At 32.5% G+C, this 20583-nt stretch overlaps 1 protein-coding gene across 1 annotated transcript; it reads left to right on the top strand.

Moving 5' to 3' along the window:
• Window positions 1-9: 9 nt before the first annotated feature.
• Window positions 10-20022, top strand: LOC134274328 (uncharacterized; the record flags this gene model as incomplete). The annotated part of the gene is made up of 12 exons (XM_062756597.1): window positions 10-151; window positions 968-1405; window positions 15535-15699; window positions 15830-16249; window positions 16428-16610; window positions 16969-17040; window positions 17170-17334; window positions 17507-17579; window positions 18013-18197; window positions 18928-19116; window positions 19289-19416; window positions 19674-20022. Coding segments are annotated over 12 exons (2509 nt in total), but the record flags the coding sequence as incomplete, so codon positions are not given.
• Between the last annotated feature and the right edge of the window lie 561 nt (window positions 20023-20583).

The raw sequence follows: 20583 nt of genomic DNA, 5'->3' as shown, positions 1-20583 counted from the left end.
GCCTACCAAACTGAATATCAAGAGTGCGTTGACTCATGTGGAAACTATACACGGTACACCGACGTTGATGAATATGACGATCTACTCACCATTAGACAGCAAATTGTGGCGAATATCACTTCATGTGAAGAAATCAAAGATATAACACAAGGTATTCATTTGGTTTGATTTATACATTCCTAAACCAAATGTTACTTAAGTTTTGCGTATTGCTGAATATGTAGTATTTTCTCTACTCCAAAAGTATTTATTAAATTTGTTAAATTCACATGTACAAAAAAGTTGCTACATTTGATTTTTTTTTTCGAGGAGTACATTTGGCTGTTACAAACCCTTTCTCAAATATTTCAAATATACTTGAACTTTCATTTATTGAGCCACTTTGATAACTCACCTTAGGATTTTAAATGACTGTCATACCTTGACAGACCGAAACCTTATTTTGAGACCTACACTTACAATAAACTTGAACGCTAGATTTTTTGTTTTGAAGTGGTGTGCAGTTTTTAAAGTGAAAAAGTGCAATAAAAAGACCATATTTTTGAAATACATTTATACACAAGTAATTCAGGATGAATCCTCAAAAAATACAAATTAAACAAAGAATAAATAAAATGAAAGTATTTGAAGTTTTTGGTTATAAAACATGTATAAAAGAAAATGTGTTAACCTTTGATTAACAGTGACAAAAACTTTGATTGACAATATCAATCAAATTTAGACATTTTCTGCACTTAACAAATACTTTTAATATTAAAAATGGTAACTATACCTAAGACATTTCTGGATCTGAATCAGACTGCTTATAACACGTTGTTGTCCGCCAAGACGCAATATTTTTCTCGTAATTTCATAATATGTAATCTTTTGAATTGAGATATGCACATGTACAATTCTATTCTAAGGTAAAGTTAGACCTACTATGATTTTTTTGTCTTAATTACCCTGTTTTGTTTTCTTTTTTCAGACTGTAAAATCGACATCGTTTTTATTGTTGATGACACAGACACTATCAGCCCAGAAAAGTTCCAGGAAATGAAAACTTTTCTACTGAGTCTTGTCTCCAAAATGGTTATTGGTGATGATGCAATAAGACTTGGGGTCGTAACCTATGCTGACGATGGAGACATCGTTTTTCCACTCAATCAGTACACCACTTCGGCTGGATTAAAATCTGGGATTAGCAATCTGGTCCAAGGGAACACTGCCTATAATAGAACTCGCCGTCGTGTGGAAAAAGCCCTCTTATACACAATGTTCAACTTCTTCACCACAGCCAATGGAGACCGTGCTGACGCCAAAAATTTCTATGTTGTTCTTACATATGGTGGTTCCTATGGGATGCAGGCTGCACAGTATGGTGGAGCATTGCAATACAATTCAATGGTCGACATATTCATTCTTGGTAATTCTTTTACTTACACCTCTCATGGTTACCTATTAAATGCTCCTGTATAAGGGACTAAATTCCAGGGATAAATTAATGTTAATGTATGATATTGCTAGTATTATGAATCACAAAGGTTATTCTTTTATTCCTTCAGTCCTAAATAGTAGTTTATCTCAAGGTAAATGATATGCAAGTAAACATTAAATTATGTTAACATGTGCACTAATGTGTTGTTCGTTCTGGAGATTGTTTTATTAATTTTTTATTATTTTATAAATTTTTTTAGCTTATTTGAGCCGAAAGCTCAAATGAGTTTTTCTGATCACATTTTGTCCGGCGACGTCTGTCTGTTAACTTGTCACATTTTCGGCTTCTTCTCTGGAACCACTAGGCGAATTTCAATCAAACGTGCCTCAAAGCATACATGGGTAATGGGTGAAGTGAAATGCATTGCCATTTTGTAAGGGGAGATAATAAAGAAATCATAAAAATTTGGTGGCATGTTTTAGAAATATTTTTTTAAAGAACCGCTAAATCAGGAAAGATGTAGTTTAAATGTAAGTTTCTTCAAATCATGATCTCAGGGGGTACGACGGGCTACAATGGACAAGCAAAGAGGGAAAAATCCCCTAGTCGGCAGCAACAAATTTAAAGCCTTGATCGGTCATATTTATATGGTAGCATCCTCAGATTGTGTAGATTTTAGTTTTTTTCGAATCATGACCACTGGGGATAGATTAAAACCACTGAAAGTGAAACAGGAATATGTTGGGAAAATCTTGAAAAAACTTCGAACAACAGTCATCTTTGATCATATTTTTATGGAACTAACCTCAGATAGTGTAGATTCATGGGTTTTTTTTTTCTTCAAATCATGACCCCATGGGTATTGATCGTTTGAGAAAACAAAAGTAACACTGCGACATTTAAGTCCGGACACGACAAAGTCCGGACTTTTAGGTACCCTTTCGAAAAGACCTACATTAGATTTTTTTCTATATTTTGGTGGGATTTTTTATTCTGACCTCATCATGTCAATATCAACTTCCACATTGTAGTAGTTTTCTCATAAACCTCTGTCAAAACATGAAATCCCATGGGAGAATGGCGGGATTTTTCATCCCACCAAAAATCCCACCAAAATCCCATGGGAGAAAAAAATCTTTGAGGGATTTTTTCTCCCATGGGATTTTTTCTCCCATAATAGGCGACATAGGATTAAAAATCCCATATTTGCCCTTCTTAGGATTAAAAATCCTGCAAAGTACATAATACTGGGTATTTTTAATCCCATGGGATAAATAAATAAGCAGATATGGGAATAATGGGATAAGAATGCAATGTCTGAATATACTTTATGAAGCATTTTATCTTCAATTATATACAAATTCAAATTATTTTTTATGTGGCAGATCTAGAGGCATAACAATGCAAAATTGACTGTTATATATCCATTGTTAAACTGCTTTTGTAGAGCTATTTTAATTAAAGTGAGGGTCATAAACAAATACTATTGCCAGAGAAAACTCAACCAAATGACTTGCCAAGAGAAGAGGAGTGTCTGAGATACTGATTTTTATTTGTTAAGAAAAAGTACAATCAACCGAAAGGGGACTTAAATTTGTGCTAGTGACACTGTCTTATCTTTGTTTGCATACAATACTGAAATCTCCTGATTCTGCTGAGTAATGACCAGTTTCCAAAACTGCTTCCTGATGGAAAAAACTGCATTAGTGGGAATCTTCTGTAAACACTTGGATGGACAGCAATTCTTCTTTTTAAAAAACTATAATAAAAAAATCCACCACAAATATTTTAAAATAAAAAATTTACTCCTCAAGGATCCACCACTAATGTAAGTTAAGACCATGATCACACATGGCATATAAGCTTAATGTTGAAATCAGTTAGCCATAATCATTTATATCCTTTGATCCACAAAAAATATTTAAAAAAAAAATAAAATTAATATCCACTCCCCATGGATCCACCACTTATAAGTTTAGATCTTGATCATACATGACATATTATCTTAATGTTTGAAATCAATTAGCTATAAGCCTATAATCATTAATATCCTTTTACCCATCACAAATACATGTATTTAAAATTAATATCCACTCCCCTTGGATCAACCACAACTACTATATAACATAAATATCCACTCCCCCTTGGACCCATCACTTTAAAATTAAGATCAAGATCAAACATGACATATAAACTAAATGTCTGATATAAATTAACCACAATCATTGATCATTAATATTCTTTGATCCTGCACCCACCACAAATATTTAAAAAAGATTAATATCCACCCCCTTGGATCCACCACTTATAAGTTTAGATTTTGATCACACATGATATATAAGTTAAATGTTTAAAATCAATTAACCATAAACATCACATGATCATTATTGATTCCTTTGACACATTACAAAATTTAATATTTAAAAATATATCTATCCACCCCCTTGGATCCACCTCAACTATCAAAACAATTACTGGTGAAATATACATGCCTTTGATCCATCACTTATCACACAAAGAAAGGTTACTTAAATGTTTAAATAAATGTGCAATAATTATTAGTATATGCCATGATGATCTACAATAAGCATGATAAGTAATTAAAAATTCAATATCAACTCCCCTTGGATCCACCACTCATAACTTTGGACCATGATATCACATGACTTATAAGCAAACTGTTTGAAATCAATTACCCATAATCAAAAAGATAAAGCCTCTTAATTAGATCAACCTACAAATAACTCATTTTGATTTGTCTGGGATAAATGTGAAATTCAAAACCATGCAATAAACAAAGGAAAATATTGGAACCCATTCCCTTTAGATCCACCATCCTGTCTTTTGGATATTGATCACCAATCTGATTTATTCTCTTTATCTTTTAATCATTATGTTGGGTATCTTCATCATCTTTATGAAAATATAAGAATGAAATTTAATTACATCTCATATGTTTCTCTTTATTAACCTAACTGAAATAACCACCTACCGGCAAAAAAAAAAAACCCAGGTACATGTAATGAACATGATGAAATAAGACATCTTTATCAATGCATTCAAAGCTTAATACTACGGTGCTTTATTTACCACTAGTTAGTTTTTGAAATGTATCCTTATCACCATGATCACATCCATCAGCTTGACTATTAAAACTAAATTGGATAACAAATCAATTAAGTTTTTACATACATTATGTTCACTATAATTAATGTTAGAATTTATATGTTGGAAGTGAACAATAATTCTTTATGTTTCTAATTTAGTGTTACTAGGGGTTTTGAAAAAATATCAAATTGTGAAAATGTTTGCATTATTCAAAGAAATATACAAAAACAAGATGTGTTTGTGAAACACTGTGCCCCCACAGCAACAAAGTTTAAAAAAGCTATTCTTAGCATAAAGGTTACAGTCAAGGTCACAAGGTCATTGACCTCGGTGTCGTTTGAAAGCACTTAACTAGTGAAGTAGGCATACCAAATATCAAGTCACTATCTCCTATTGTTTAAAAGTTATACCGAAAGTTCGAAAAATCTAATTTTAGCATATAGGTCACAGTCAGGGTCAAAAGGTCATTGTCCTTGGTGTCAGTTGAAAGTGCTTAATTAGTGGAGTCTATGCATTTTATATATGAAGTCTCTATCTTGATCTGTTCAAAAGTTATGGCGAAAGTTAAAGTCGATAACAAATAGAACAAGCATTCTGAGAGTATTGCATATAAGCAATACATGTCCCCTACCGGGTTCCCCTTTTTCTTCTGGATGTCATTTTATCATATGCAAAAGTCATGTCCATGGTAAAACTGAAAGATTTTCAAGTTGTAAATACCTTAAAACTAATAAAATAATCCACATTAAGACGAAAATTCAACTCATTTCTCCACCGTCCTTTCCTCGCTTCATATTTATGTCGACAATCGGAAGTTAGCGCAGTTCGAACCCGATCTCAATTAAGCGATTATGAAAAAATATTCAAAATGCCCTAATTCTGTCAAAAATCAATGAAGCAAAGCAAAATTCAAACTTGATCTGTAACTCATTAAGATACACTCATATACCAAAATTCAGCTCAATATCTGCAAGCGTTTAGAAAAAAAGTGTGGAAAACCAAGTGGGACAGACTGACGGGGACAGACAGCTAGACAGACGGACGGACGCAGAGGAAACCTATAGTCCCCCCGGTTTCACCGGTAGGGGACTAATAAAAGTAGGTCAAACTCCAAGGTCAAGAGGTCAAATTTGGTGGTACCCAAAGAAAGGTTATGTCACAAGTAACACACCTATGAATTATGAAAGCCATAGCCCCTACCACTCAATAGTTATGGGCTAGGTTAAAGTTGGGGGACAAACAGACAGACAGACAGACAGGCAGGCAGGACAAAAACAATATACCCCCGATCTTTCGATCCGGGGTTATAATTACAGAACATAATTTCCAGATTTCTTTTTCATCAAACATAGTTTTAGAAGAGGTGTACAAATCCATATAAAGACATTTAAAGTATTGTACCCAGGTCCTTCATTAAGTGAAACTCTGAAACTCCAGGGAAGATCCTAATAAAGTTCAAACTACCGGTATGTTGCGTATGACCTTTAGAGAACTGAATTTTCATTCTGCATAATGCAGTCAGGCGATATTGATCGATATTGCTTTTGCATTGAAATAGATCTAAATGTATGTCAAACTTGATATATTTTTTATTATGTCAGCTACTTAAACTTCCTAAATATAAATTATTGTTAATTATTTAAAAGAAGACCTAAATTTTTATAAAAAGCATCTACCGGGTATATGCAACATCATGTCAAGGTCAGTCAATCCCTTTTAGTGTATGGTTCTATTGATTTTTGTCATCCTTTTTATCAAATGCAAGATTTCATGATAATTAATAATTGAATCTTATCATATGTCATCTGTAAGTCTGTTGGTCTGCTCATCTGTCACAAAAACTTAAAACCTTGGTCATAACTTTTGAATGAGATGAGATAGGGCTTTCGACATGTTCAGATTATACATGCATTCCCTGTGGTAATTCCTTTCATAATGAACTAGTACATGTAACTATGTTTTTAACTAATAATGATTTTTGACCATGGGACCTTGACCTTGAAGTATGACCTACTTTTCAAAAATCCTTTTGACTTTTGATTTAGAAGAGATATGGTTTCATATTTTACATGTGCATTATCTGTGACATGATATTTCTGTGCATGCTATATCTGACACCTTAATATTTACCTTCATGTTTGACCTAATTCAAAAAAGTGGTGCTACATTACATTTTATGAGTTTTTCACCCTATCTTTGGACTTTCAATAGGGCGTGACTTTCTCGGCGCTACGTAAAAGCGAATACTAGTAGATTCTCATTGGTTACGAAATTAATAACATCAGGAACTTTAAATTGTTATTGATAACGATGAGACGACTTATGCCCCACCTCTGTGTAGTGAGAGAACTTTTAATTGGCTATTTACTACATTCGACCGCATCTCTATCACATGTATATTTCAACAGTGATAGGAAGCTGTGTAAATTTCAGAAGCTAATTAGGTAACGTTGAGAATGCCATGCCTTACTGAAAGTCCAAACTATATAAGCCTGTAATGGTAATATTGACATATGATAGGTCTTTCATATTTCACAAAATATGTCGTATATGCTATCATGGCTTTTATAACAACATTTCACCAAATATGAATAATCCACATGATACAGAAAAAAAAAATTATGATTCCATAAGGTACTTCCATAAATATCATATGATTGGTTCTTTGATTTTGACATGATAATTTTTGGTTCACATTTTTTTTAAAGAAAAATAGAGATTTTACATCTATACCACTGCAGCAGTTGATCAGATCCACCCTTGTGAGTACCCATAAAAGAACATAAATCCCCCTCCCCCCATTTGGGGCTTCATTTTTGAATTTATTCCCAATGTCTGACCAAACTTTTATTAGTATCCATAAAAATACACTGAACTTGAACTTGATTAACCTTAGACAGGCACAATGTGACATTAAAATCTTAAACTGATATGTGACATCCTAGCAGACAAAGTTGCAACTTGTGGGAAAAAGCTATCCATGCCAAAACATATTCCTCCTCCCTTGGGTAAGACAAAAAACTAATAAACGTTATTAAAAAAAATTGACCATGTTGACCATGTTTACATCCCAAAAAATCTTCAGTCTCTCTGTGGTAATGTCTACCACACAGAGATCCTTGATTCCATTTTGCCAGAAATAACCCCAATCAAATTCATAGCATGCACAGTGTAATGGGCTAGTAACAGCTGAGTAATATACAGGTCCAGTACTGGACCTGATATACTTACATCACTCCAGTCTCGTACAGCTGTCGTACACATATTCATTTCTTCAGACACTGACAGCAGAATTCCAATGGAAATTTTGGGGATGATGTTAATGGAGTAATTCACACACGCTAAATCAATCAAACTGATTTAAAAACCTGCGTGAATTAACCCTTGTTAAAATAAAGTTTTGTTAACTTCTTACTTCCATCATCATCAGTCTTCTTACAAAGCGCTCATTTGATTTTGACCAAGTGTGGACTAAAAGGCCGAATTGACTTTGACCTAGTGTTCACTAAAAGGCCGAAAAGATGATAACCCAACTGCAGTAGATTTATTATTTTTCTAATTGGAATTTTCAAATCTACTTATATCAACTGTATATTAACTGCTCAATCTGGTCTTGTTCTAATTAATTTTTTTTCTCATAATTAATTTACTGTTACAAGCATATGTAAGATACCAACATTACTCAGTTTTCTATTAAATATATTCATTGAAATACAGCTAAATCCCCCCTCCTCTACCAAGTTAATACAACGGTAAAGTAAAATAAAAAAAATGCAGTATATTATACCCCAAAATGGTACAGTAAGAAGTCGGCATAAGAAAAAGTGCCCCCCCCCCTCCCTCAAAATAGCATTTCCGAATATAGAAACTTGCGTATTTGGGCAATGTTTATTTATTTTTTTTTTGTGCTTATCAACTTTTCCAGGCCAAATAATTAAAAATAATAAATAAAAAAAAAAAAAAAATCGTCTGGCACCCCCTTTTAAAAACGATGCTACGTGCCTGAATCATCAGTTGATTTATTTTTCATTTCCATGATTTTTTTTAATTGAAAGAATTTTATACATTTTATTTTATAATTTTAATATTATTTTTATAATTATTATTTTTATTCCACATTGCAAATGCATGGACATCGCGTACTAGGTATGATAGAGGAGGCACATTATTCAATCATTGTTTATTAACTTCGGCGCACAGAGCATGGTCGAACCACTCTATACACAGAGGATTGAAAATCTATTGTAAGATTCCCCCTCAGCATGCTCAGGGCTGTATTCCGAGGGGTACACATACACGCACATGTGTATATTACAGGATTCGGATCCACACCTACATACTGACACCTGCCATTTCTTATTTATTGCATAACAATAGGCGTCTAGTCCCGTCTTCGAGCACTGTCTACATGTACATGTTTTAAAATGTTAATTTCAGATTTTAAAATTATCTATGGTTCATCATTTCTACCTCATCTGAGGAAGTATATAAAAGATTGCAAGCGTGTTTAATTTTTTTAAATTTTTATTAACAATTAATTTGTTAATTTTTTTTTTCATTTAAAGTTTTAAAATGTTCTTATTAAGATCTGCTTTTGAAGGAATATAATGATTTATTAAACATCTTTTTTTCCTTATAGGTTTTTGAACTCTGAACATATTTTATTTCAAATGTCAGTTTGTTCAGCATTAAAAAAATGTCAGTTTGTTCAGAAGTAAAAAAGAATAAGTGATGGCAGTGGAAAATCTACATCTGGAGCGTGTAGATATTTTTTCTCGGGAGTTAGCAAAAGAAGGATGAAAAGGTTTAACTCCAAACTCTATAGTTGCTGTAATATTAATCAAACATAATGTGAGATTATGAAAATAAATAAAACCAATAATTTTGATAAAATTTCCGTGAATTCCAACTCGGATGAAAAATAACACACAAAAAATCACGTTCAGTTTAAGTTAATACATGGTCAATATTTCGAAGTAAGGTCTTTTGCCATTTACGGAAAAAAAACCTATTAAAGGTTGTCTAAAAGTTTATGGGAAAATAAATGATACACAAAATAAAAGTTTGAATTCTTGCTTTCAAAATCTCTCATATCCGATCTAGTCTTCTTATACTACTAGATCCGCTTTGCAGAGTTATGTCCCTTTCTAGGATCGAAGATGAAGATTTGAAAATTTATACATATGATCATTTCATTACCTAGAATTATTTTTTAAACTAAACAATAATAGCTAATGTATTTTTTTATTTTACAATACGTAAGACGATAACTTTTTCTTTGAAAGTTTATTATAGAAAAATAACAATTTACAGATTATTGATTTAAATTATCTTAAGTAAGTAAAGCTGTCCCCGGGGAACTCTTGGTTTATAAGGAATGTAATATTTCACATGTATATGTTTGTTTCTTCTCTTGTTTTCAGGTTATACTGCTTGTTTAATTAAAGTCCTTCAAAAGCACAGTGTAAACTTCAAATGGAATTATCTACATCGCGATGGGAATTGCAGAATACACAATTACAAATAATTTCAGTCAACAGTAATAGTGTAATTGGATTAATTGATATTGAAAGTAAAGAAGAGCAAAGTATACAGTACACCATCTACAGTCGCCAAATAACGGAAAGCAATATAATATTCCTTATACATTTTCTCGTAATTCAGTAAACAACAACAACTAAAGAGACCCCCGACGTTTAAATTACGCTTCGAATATTATGGAACAAAATTTTTTAAAATTTTAAACCCCATCCCATCCAAAAAGAAAACAGAAAAGGCTTTCAGAGGCCTGATTATTTCAGTATGCATTTTGATCTATTCGATCGAAACTTTCCCTCAAGTGTTGATATACAACTAACATATATATGTAACAGAATAATTTTTTTAAAAAATATGTACATGTGTATGTGGTCTTTCTAGAACGATTAAAAAATAACAATGATGTCATCTTTTCAAATAAAGTGTTTATAGTTGCTTTCTCCCGACCGACTGACAATTTTCATTAAAATGACCCAAATCAAAACTTTTTAAATTCCCGGCCGTGTGCGATGTTTTCTCTCTCTCATACCGCTGATGCAATAATTTTATACTGTGTCAAGAGAGAGAAAAAGAGAGAGAGGAAGCCATTGATAGTCTGACCACTGAATGCTTACATGCAAAGCAGTACCCGATTGATTTAATTGCAGTTTTAATGAAAATCCCTTTTATTAGTGTTGTTATGAAAGAGATGATTTGCAGATGGGTTTTCAATTAATTAATTCTAAAAAAATCTTTTTAACTTTGTACAAGAGCAATCAACCTGAAATCAGTGAATTTCACACCTTAAATTTCACACCTTTGTAAATATATTGAAATTTTGCCCGAAGGAAGGTTCTCACACCTTTCAGAGTTTAAGTCTATACGATGATATACACATATATTCCAGAATTCATCTCCACACTGCATGACTGATCATTACACGTGCCGTTTCCTGTTTATTTAATCCAATTGTGTATGTACATACCCTGGTAGCTTGTTTCAGAGTAACTACTCTCAAAATTATTTTCAAAAGTTTTTCCAAGTAAAGAGCACATTTCAAAGTGTTGATTGATGAACATACAAAAAATATTAATCATCATTATTAATAGATACAATTTTTTGAAATTTTATTAATTGATAATTATATTGACAAGTGTAATTACCAATGAAAACAGTCATGAAAATTATATCTTTTAAGTGAAAAATTCAACATATTTGGATGTGAGCAGTGACCTAGTAATATCTGGTATTTATGTCTCTGATGTAAGACTCATTCAAAAATCTGTTGCAACTTATTTCAATAACCATGATAACTAAGAATTCATACATGTATAATATATTTTTCAATATCTTCTTATATTTGGAGAATCCATCATTAGATTATACCCAGTCAATGGTCTATTCTCTTAAATGGTCATAATTTTTCCCTCTCTCAATGAAATTTAGCAAGTATGGTTTTATATTTCTTACAATGGTATAAACTCTCTAAATCTTACATGATAAATTGTAAGAGATCTGAAATTTAAATAGGGAGAATTTATCACCAGGCTATATGCAGTCATGCAGTCATACCGGTGTGTTCAGTTCCCTTATATGGCCAAAACTTTTTCCTTTTTCACTGAAATTTGGTAAGTATAGTTTTATATTTCTTAAAATGGCATAAACTTTATAAATCTTACATGATAAATTGTAAGAGATCTGAAATTTACATAGGGATCCAGAATCCATCACCAGGCTATATTCAGTCAGTGACGTACCGGGGTGTGTTCTCTTAAATGGTAATAACTTTTTCATTTTTCAATGAAATTTGGCAAGTTTGGTTTTAGTTTTCTTACAATGGCATAAGTTTTGTAAATCTTGCATGATGAGCGGTAAGAGAACTGAAATTTACATAGGGAGAATCCATCACCAAGCTATATGCAGTCATACCGGTGTGTTCAGTTCCCTTAAATGGTCAACACTTTTTCATTTTTCAATGAAATTTGGCAAGTTTGGTTTTAGTTTTCTTACAATGGCATAAGTTTTGTAAATCTTGCATGATAAGCAGTAAGAGAACTGAAATTTACATAGGGAGAATCCATCACAAAGCTATATGCAGTCAGTCAGTCATACCGATGTGTTCAGTTCCCTTAAATGGTCAACACTTTTTCATTTTTCAATGAAATTTGGCAAGTTTGGTTTTATTTTTCTTACAATGGCATAAATTTTGTAAATCTTGCATGATAAGCGGTAAGAGAACTGAAATTTACATAGGGAGAATCCATCACCAGGCTATATATTCAGTCAGGCGTACTCTGGTGTGTTTATTCTCTTAAATGGTAATACTTTTTCATTTTCAATGAAATTTGTCAAGTTTGGTTTAATTTTTCTTGCAATGGCATAAATTTTGTAAATCTTGCATGATAAGCGGTAAGAGAACTGAATTTACATAGGGAGAATCCATCACCAGGTTATATTCAGTCAGGCGTAACATACTCTGGTGTGTTCTCTTAAATGGTCATAACTTTTTTCTCTTTCACTGAAATTTGGCAAGTATGGTTTTATTTTTCTAACAGTGGCAAGAACTTTGTAAATCTTACATGATCAATTGTAAGAGAACTGAAATTTACATAGGGAGAATCCATCACCAGGCTATAATAATGCAGTCAGTCATACAGGTGTGTTTAGTTTCCTTAAATGGTCAAAACTTTTTCCTTTTTTACTGAAATTTCACAAGTATAATTGGTTTTATATTTCTTGCAATGGCATAAACTATGTAAATCTTACATGATAAATTGTAAAAGATCTGAAATTTACATAGGGAGAATCCATAACAAAGCTATATGCAGTCAGTCGTACCGGTGTGTTCAGTTCTCTTATATGGTCATAACTTTTTCATTTTTGAATGAAATTTGGCAAGTATGGGATTTTTTTTCTTATAAAAGCATGAACTTTTGAAATCTGAAATTATAATTTGTAAATATTAAAGGACAAAAATTTTCTTGGGGAGAATCCATAATTATGTTATGCTCGAAGAGTCATATAATGGTGAGATCCTCATAAAGGCAGTAATTATAGTATATGATATAATAATTTTTTTAAAGGATAGGGATGTTAAATTAAACATTAAAAAATATATAATTCAATACCTTGGTACTTGAGAAGCCTTATTCTAAGTTGTTTTAAAATCCCTATCACAGGTATAATTAGTTATACATTGTAATGACACCTTAATTAGGGTATTTCACTGTGTATCCATTCCTGCAGGTAGAGTGCTATAGCTCCAAGGCAATCACACCTGTACAAAATTAGCCTCTCCCTCATCTGGAATAAAAATACCACCCGGTAAAAGTTCTCTGCCTTTAAATGACCATTTTTTTTCTTTTTTTCTCAATCATATTAAGCCAATTTGGAATATTATTTTTGTTGTTGTTTAAATGTTGTTGAAATATTTAAGATAACTTTCTTATCTGCATTATATCAAGTTACATTTATATCCACATATATTACTTGCACTTACAAAAAGAAGACTAATGTTAAAATGTAAAATTTTACATACATGTATATCTTGTTGCAGTGATGTTTATTAATCAAATTTAGTTGTCTAAAATGATATAATATTATTACCTTTACAATATTAAAGTATGTAGGAGTTGATGCCTCAGATTTAATTACACCGGGAAAACAAAGACAATCTGCGCATAATGGTATAGGAAAAATCAGAGACATAAAGAAAAACCTTTGTAGAGGAGTTGACTCCTCAATTTTTTTAAAACCTTAAGTACGACTTGGTTTGTGTACGAGTTGACTGTAAATCATCTGAGATCTTAACTGCGCTTGGCAATCGTAGTAAAATAATACATCATTTGATGAATTGTTGCAACAGAGATGCAAGAACTCGGAAAGAAGAATTTGGTGATTTGATCAGATTTTAGTCAAGAATTGATTTAAAGACTAAATTTTCAGGATTAATGCAAGTACATTTAAATCAATTTAGTCTCATTCATATTCATTTCTTTGAGATATTGGTTTAACATGCTTGAATTAGTTCATTATCATCTCAACACAAAGTGAAGCAACTAGCAAGTGAGTATATAAATCAGTAAATGGTCAAAGTTATATCAACTGGTACAGATAGTAGAGCTGTATATGAGCCTTGGGTAAATTCACCTTTCAACAGAGACTAAACAGGTGTAAATAAAAAGAAATACATTTTATTATCAGAAAGAAGTGTTAGGAAGGAGCATGTTACATGTGAACAAAGGTACATGTTACATGTGAACAAATAATGAAATATGACTGTATCAAACACAATAACAGAAGTACAAATCTGTGACTTTGACACATTTTTAATCGAAAGACATGTAAAAAGTACTGTCAGAATTATGAAGTTCATATCTTGGATTCATTAATCATGTTAATTAATTATGTTAAATTAGCAGCTGTCATTACAATCATAATCATTCAGAGAAGTTAAAGAAATATATTGTAACATAGATAACCTGCGTAGACCTAGATATTCATATGATAGATACATGTAAAATATCATTTCAATGTGTACAACCACTGCAAAGAAAATGAATGGCAACTGATGGTGGACAGACAAATCATCAGTAGCAAGACAATATGCCTTATTGGGGGTAAATAACAAAAAATGATAATGAAAAAAAAATATTTTGAGAATACTACATGATACATTCTTCGGCACTAGAAATAAAACACCACTCTTAACGGTGCTTAAGGTTACTTATTGTGGTTATTTCAGATTTGTTATATATTTAATAGGTTAGTGGGATAATTTCTCCCATCGCATACCAAAAATATGGGATAAATCCTATATTGACATCAATTAGTGGGATATTTTGTCCTGTGGGAAAAATAATCCCATTTTTGCAACAACCGTGGGATTTTTTTTCCCATGTGGGAGAAATTATCCCACAGTACTTTTTCTCCCATGGGATTTTGGTGGGATTTTTGGTGGGATGAAAAATCCCGCCATTCTCCCATGGGATTTTAGGTTTTGACAGAGGTTTATGAGAAAACTACTACAATGTGGAAGTTGAGATTGACATGATGAGGTCAGAATAAAAAATCCCACCAAAATACAGAAAAAAATCTAATGTAGGTCTTTTCGAAAGGGTACCTAAAAGTCCGGACTTTGTCGTGTCCGGACTTAAATGTCGCAGTGTTAAGTACAAACTTATAAGAAAAAAACCACAGTATCAATAAATGAAATATATAACCATTCATAGTGAAGTTTCAAGTTACTAGTATTCAAATCAAACCGCAACCCCCTCCCCCTTTTGTAGGAGTAGGTCTGGACAATAAAGCTTTTTCAATGCTGGTTTGATTTTTGCTTTTTTCTCTAGCCACAGTGCTCGGGTGATCGATCTGGCTCATGGGCCTCCTGTAATTAATCAAGTGAAACGTAGGACCATTCAAGGGATTTTATAATTTTAATAACTTCTGCATACTTTGCATTGCTATTTTTACGACATTTACCACATTTTCAGCTGCTGATATTCCCTCCAGCTTTGATGCGGATTTTCAGGGTGCAGTGTTGGAGGGAAGATACATGAAATCCAGTAACTTCATAGACCTTCAGTGTGACAATGAGGTTGTCATGTCCAACATAACCCAGTGTCCGACAGAAAATGCAACTGAAATCGAAATACCAAGTAAGTTGATATACACGACAAATGTACATGGAAACCCTCAATCCATTCAACATACTCATAATGAAAAAAATGGTTAACTTGTAACAACTTAAGACAGAACTATTAAATATGAAATATTTACATGTTTTAGATTGCAAACTGGATATATTATTCATGCTGGAAGCATCAAGTTCTTCTGCTGGCTCCAATTTTGTTTACCTAAAAAGCTTTTTTGCTAACATAGCCCGTCAACTTAATGTAGCATCAGACTCTATCCGTATTGGTGCCATGACATACGACTATAAAGGATACAAGCAGTTTGACCTTGATACATACACAACCGCTGATGAAGTAAGCAATGCTATTATGAGGATACAAGAAGGTGTAAACCCAATTAACCTCGTAGACAGAGCACTGGCCTATGCACGGACTGTTTACTTCACGGAGGACAATGGCGATCGCGCTGACGCAGCAAATTATTACGTTTTCTCAGTGGACGGAATTAGAGCTGGTGCATCCCTACAAGGGGCAGTCATAACAGCAGATTGGCCCAACCAGATATATTCTATCGGTAAAGGAGAATCCCTGCTATCTTTCGTTTTTTTTTTAAATTAATTAAGAGCCATTTTTGCATAGTGATTACTTAAGCTTTCTTTGAGTGATCATGAACATACATTCGTTGTATGTAGAATATATTCATCCTGAGTTTAATAAATGCACTTGATACTTATATTCATTTCTTCTTTTAGACATTAACAGCAGTTTTTCAAAGGAATATAAGAAAACTGCTGATGACATTAACCGTTACTTCTTCGCCTCCTCCTATGAAGATTTACCTTCCATTGAAGCTGCAGTTGTTGAGGCTCTAAGCAAGTGTCCAACTCCACGAGTAATCACTACCACTGGGGTATCTTTGAGAAACAAAGGAGTCAGTAAGCACAACTAAATTAAATTCATTACAATTAACACAATCTTTCTTAGATATATGATGTTTATTTTCTAGAAAAGGTGATGTTGAAGGTAATATTTGAATAAGTAATATTCTCTTTAATCAACACTGGAGTTGATTGCATATTTTGTGATTTGAAAATTAAATTTATTTTTGGTGTCAGGGTAGATTATGGGGGACTCGAGATAAAGGAAGGAATCAATGAAATCTTATTCTATGTTATCTTACGTTAAAACTCAATGAAACATCGTAATATTATTATAGAATATATTTCTGAGAAATTTATAATGCAGGATTTAAGATGGAAAAATTACAAATATATTCTTTTCCTCATTTTCTAGCTGCTCCATGTCTAAACAGCTTAATTTATCTTTATCCCGAGGATCTGACGGCATACACTAGCGGATCTAGAGGTACTTATTGCCAAACATTCCTGTTTGCAATTCTGTATGGAAAAGTTTCTCATTTTATACTGAGCTACATGTATTTTTGATTTTTTAATTTTATGAATTTTGACGGAACACTTTACATTTTACTCTTAGGAATGATGTACCTGATGACGGATTTTGTATTCAGAATAACATCTTGCTCACGTATTACTTCATGGGAGTTTTCCTATTCGAGGTCTGGATGGATAGATTTTATGGTGTGGAGACCTTCTGGCAATAACTATAAGCTGGTAGCTTTCAACACACTTTATGTTGAAGGTATTAATTTCATCAAGTTCTGAAAAATAAAAGAAAACGGTTTTTTGATTGTAAATGAAATTATATTTTCATGTTGAACTGTGCAATATTTAGGATTTTCAAAATGATATTAGTTTCTCTAGAAATGAAAAAAAAATCATATATGTGCATAAATTTCTCAATTGTTTTAAAGGTGTCAATACGACTACCTACACAGTTGTTGAATATGAAAGGATTGCTGTTCTAGACGGTGACTTAATTGGGTGGTAAGATCCATGCATCCATTTTTGATTTTTTCTAATTATCATTTTGATTTATTCGGTTTTACTACGTAAATAGATATTTTTAATCATAGAGTGAAAAATATGTAGAGTCAAGGTTGCAAATGCTTTTGAAAGTAATTTCATTTTTTATGTAACATTTATTTATGTATGTCGACATTTTCCCATATATTTTTATGCTACAGAAAGGACAAGATGGCAAAGAGGTCTAATACTTTTGCCTCTTTCTTAACACTTATATTTCAACTTGAAATGGAGTTGAGTTCTGTTATCTTGAATTCTTGGATATCTCGGTTAAATCTAAAACGAGCTAACTAGGCTTGACTGCATCATTTTTTTCACGATAATGAGGCTTAACTGTATTATACAAACCCTTTTTGATGTTTTACTAAATTTATTGATAAATGTGTAATTGTAGGCGCTCTCTGGCAGACAATGATGATGGCAATATAATCACAAACGGAAATTGTATAGGACCTTGTGCTGAGGGGTTAAAAGCGTACTCTGCCAAAAATTTAATCAGAGGGGACTTGTTCGATTGGAAAACCAAGGGAACTGTAGTCAATACCACTGCTTATGCTATTAAAGCTTGCCTTGAGGAAAGTAAGATCATATCCAGTTTCAAAATGACAAAAATCTGTTTATCATCTTTTCTAGGGGCAAAGAACTAAGCGTTAAATGAAATTACGAATATTTTTGTGTGTTATTTAAGTTTAAAGTTTTAAAACATGAATATGCAACGCTTTTAAAATTTATATTGAGGATTATAATGACTATTTTTCAAAATGAAAATTAAAAAATCTGAAGGAAAAATTATAGTACTAGTAGGATTTAAACTGTCTATGATATATTTGAAAGTAGGTGCACAAGATCTCAAGTTTATACAGATCAAAAGTTTGTAATGAAATCAAATTTTTTTTTCTCGTTAGAAAAGTATACAAGAAGATAAAGGCTAATCACTTAATAGCCCAATAAAGTTAAAGTCGTTTTAATTTGAAAAAATAAGATGAGTTCATTAATCTTTACCTTTACTATTATCATCTATATTATTTTATTATTATTAATTTTCCTTATTCTCATATTTTAAGAAAGTAAAGAGTACAAGTAAATCATTAATCCGATTTTTGTTAGGGTCTTATGTAGTGATGATTCCACGTAGATAAGACGTTTTCATTAATTTAGAAATACTTTTATTAGTTTTGGTTCAGAAAAATGAAATACTAAGATTAAAAAAAAAATTAAAATGTGTTCGAAATGTGAAATATTTCAAGTTTTCAGAAGTACGATTAGAGGGTTAAACGTTGTATTTATTTCAAAATGTAAAATTTTTCAGATACACCAATGTCTTTTAACAATCAAAATCAGTCGGCTGAGATCCCTGACCATTTAGCAGTTGGTGACTTTGTGATGGTGTTAGAGGCTGAAGGGGTAGACTACGCTGAGGATGTTACCTTCACCGTAATGGAGCACCCCAATCCTGCATTTAATTACTCCCCTCAATACTTTGTCGTGGACGGAATAGGTATGTGTTAGACATGCGTTTTTAGCATAAGTACATGTAGTATGTTCAAAAACATTTCTGTCCAATAATTGGTTGTGTCCAAATAAGAATGAAGTATTTGCAAGATGTCACTAACTTATTAAAACAAATGACATATGTAAAGAAATTCGGCATATTTAATGCATTTTTAAAGGACAAGTAAAGATCGCAAAAAAGATGCAGAGAGCTACAGTTCTAAAGGACTACCTAGTGCGTGTAGCAGCAAGGGATGCCTGTAATACCAGTGCCACAGTGACAGTTTCCGTAGAATCACAAAATATGGTAATTTTTGTTTCTTCCCTATAAAATTCAACATGTGTCAGACTATTGCATGAAACTTTTACTTTTGCGAAAAATGCAAGTTAACTTCTCACTTGCACGATTTTCAATAAAGGCTAAAAGTATCACTTAGACCCATACTCTCGGGATAAGTTTCTTTCTCGTCACAACTGTAGTATATTTCGTTCTCTTTATGAGGAGGTTGAATCTCTCTCGTCTGATAAATCTTCTTTAATTACTTTTCATATGTGATTTGGTAGCCTCCAGAAATGTTGGATCTTCCCAACTCCATGGCTGTTGCTGAGCAGACTGGCGGAGATCAAGTTTTATACTCCACGATTGTTGAGGATCCCTCTGGAGACGAGGTTTGCTGCTTGCTAGAAAGTGTGTCTCCTCCTTCGCTGAACTTCAATGTTACTGGGAACTCGACGGCAGGCGCTTTCCGCGGCGTCTTTTCCATTCTAACCAGCGCAAATCCCGCCTTTTCTTATAAGGACGTAAACTCTTATATGGTGAAACTCTGCTGTGATGACAGTGCTGATAAAACTACAGGAATATTGCTTGTTAATGTCAAAAAGCCGGTCAAGGGCTCCGGTTATACACCTCCAGGTATGTATGACGTTTAATATACTTGAATAGTTATAAAAAATTAATCTAACTCATGATCAGTACATGTACTTGCCCAATGTTCTTTGAACAACAGATTTAATATCTTATTCTATTGCTCATTGCGTTACGTTTTTATTTTCAGATTGGTTTATATTGTCCGTCGGAATATCATGTATTCCAGTTTTTATTATTGGATTTATGGCTTGCCTTGTGCTCATTCACTCAATGTTTGTAATAGGATGACAGCCATTCCTGATCGTTGTATAATTTATCATTTATTGTATCCTTAAATATTTGTAACTGCATCAGAAATTGGTAAAACTGTAAAAGTTATCTCACGTTTTAATAAAAATTACATGTATTTTAATATTTCTGCTTGTTTTATCTGTATTTCTTGTACATGTAAGAACATCAATATTGTTTTCCTTCATCAATTCAATATAATGATTTTATTGAACAAAGACAAACTTAAAACATGTTTTTCTGTGGTTCCTTCTTTCTTTTCTGCATTTTATCATCTTGCCAAAAGACAAAGTTAGCTTCTGAGATATGTCTTGTTAT

Source organism: Saccostrea cucullata, unplaced genomic scaffold (genome assembly GCF_032062105.1).
Source record: "Saccostrea cucullata isolate Sc308-1 unplaced genomic scaffold, CSIRO_AGI_Scuc_v1 ctg7623, whole genome shotgun sequence".
NCBI lineage: Eukaryota > Metazoa > Mollusca > Bivalvia > Ostreida > Ostreidae > Saccostrea > Saccostrea cuccullata.
The sequence above is the reverse complement of the archived record's forward strand: the minus strand, read 5'-3'. Positions and strand labels throughout refer to the sequence as shown.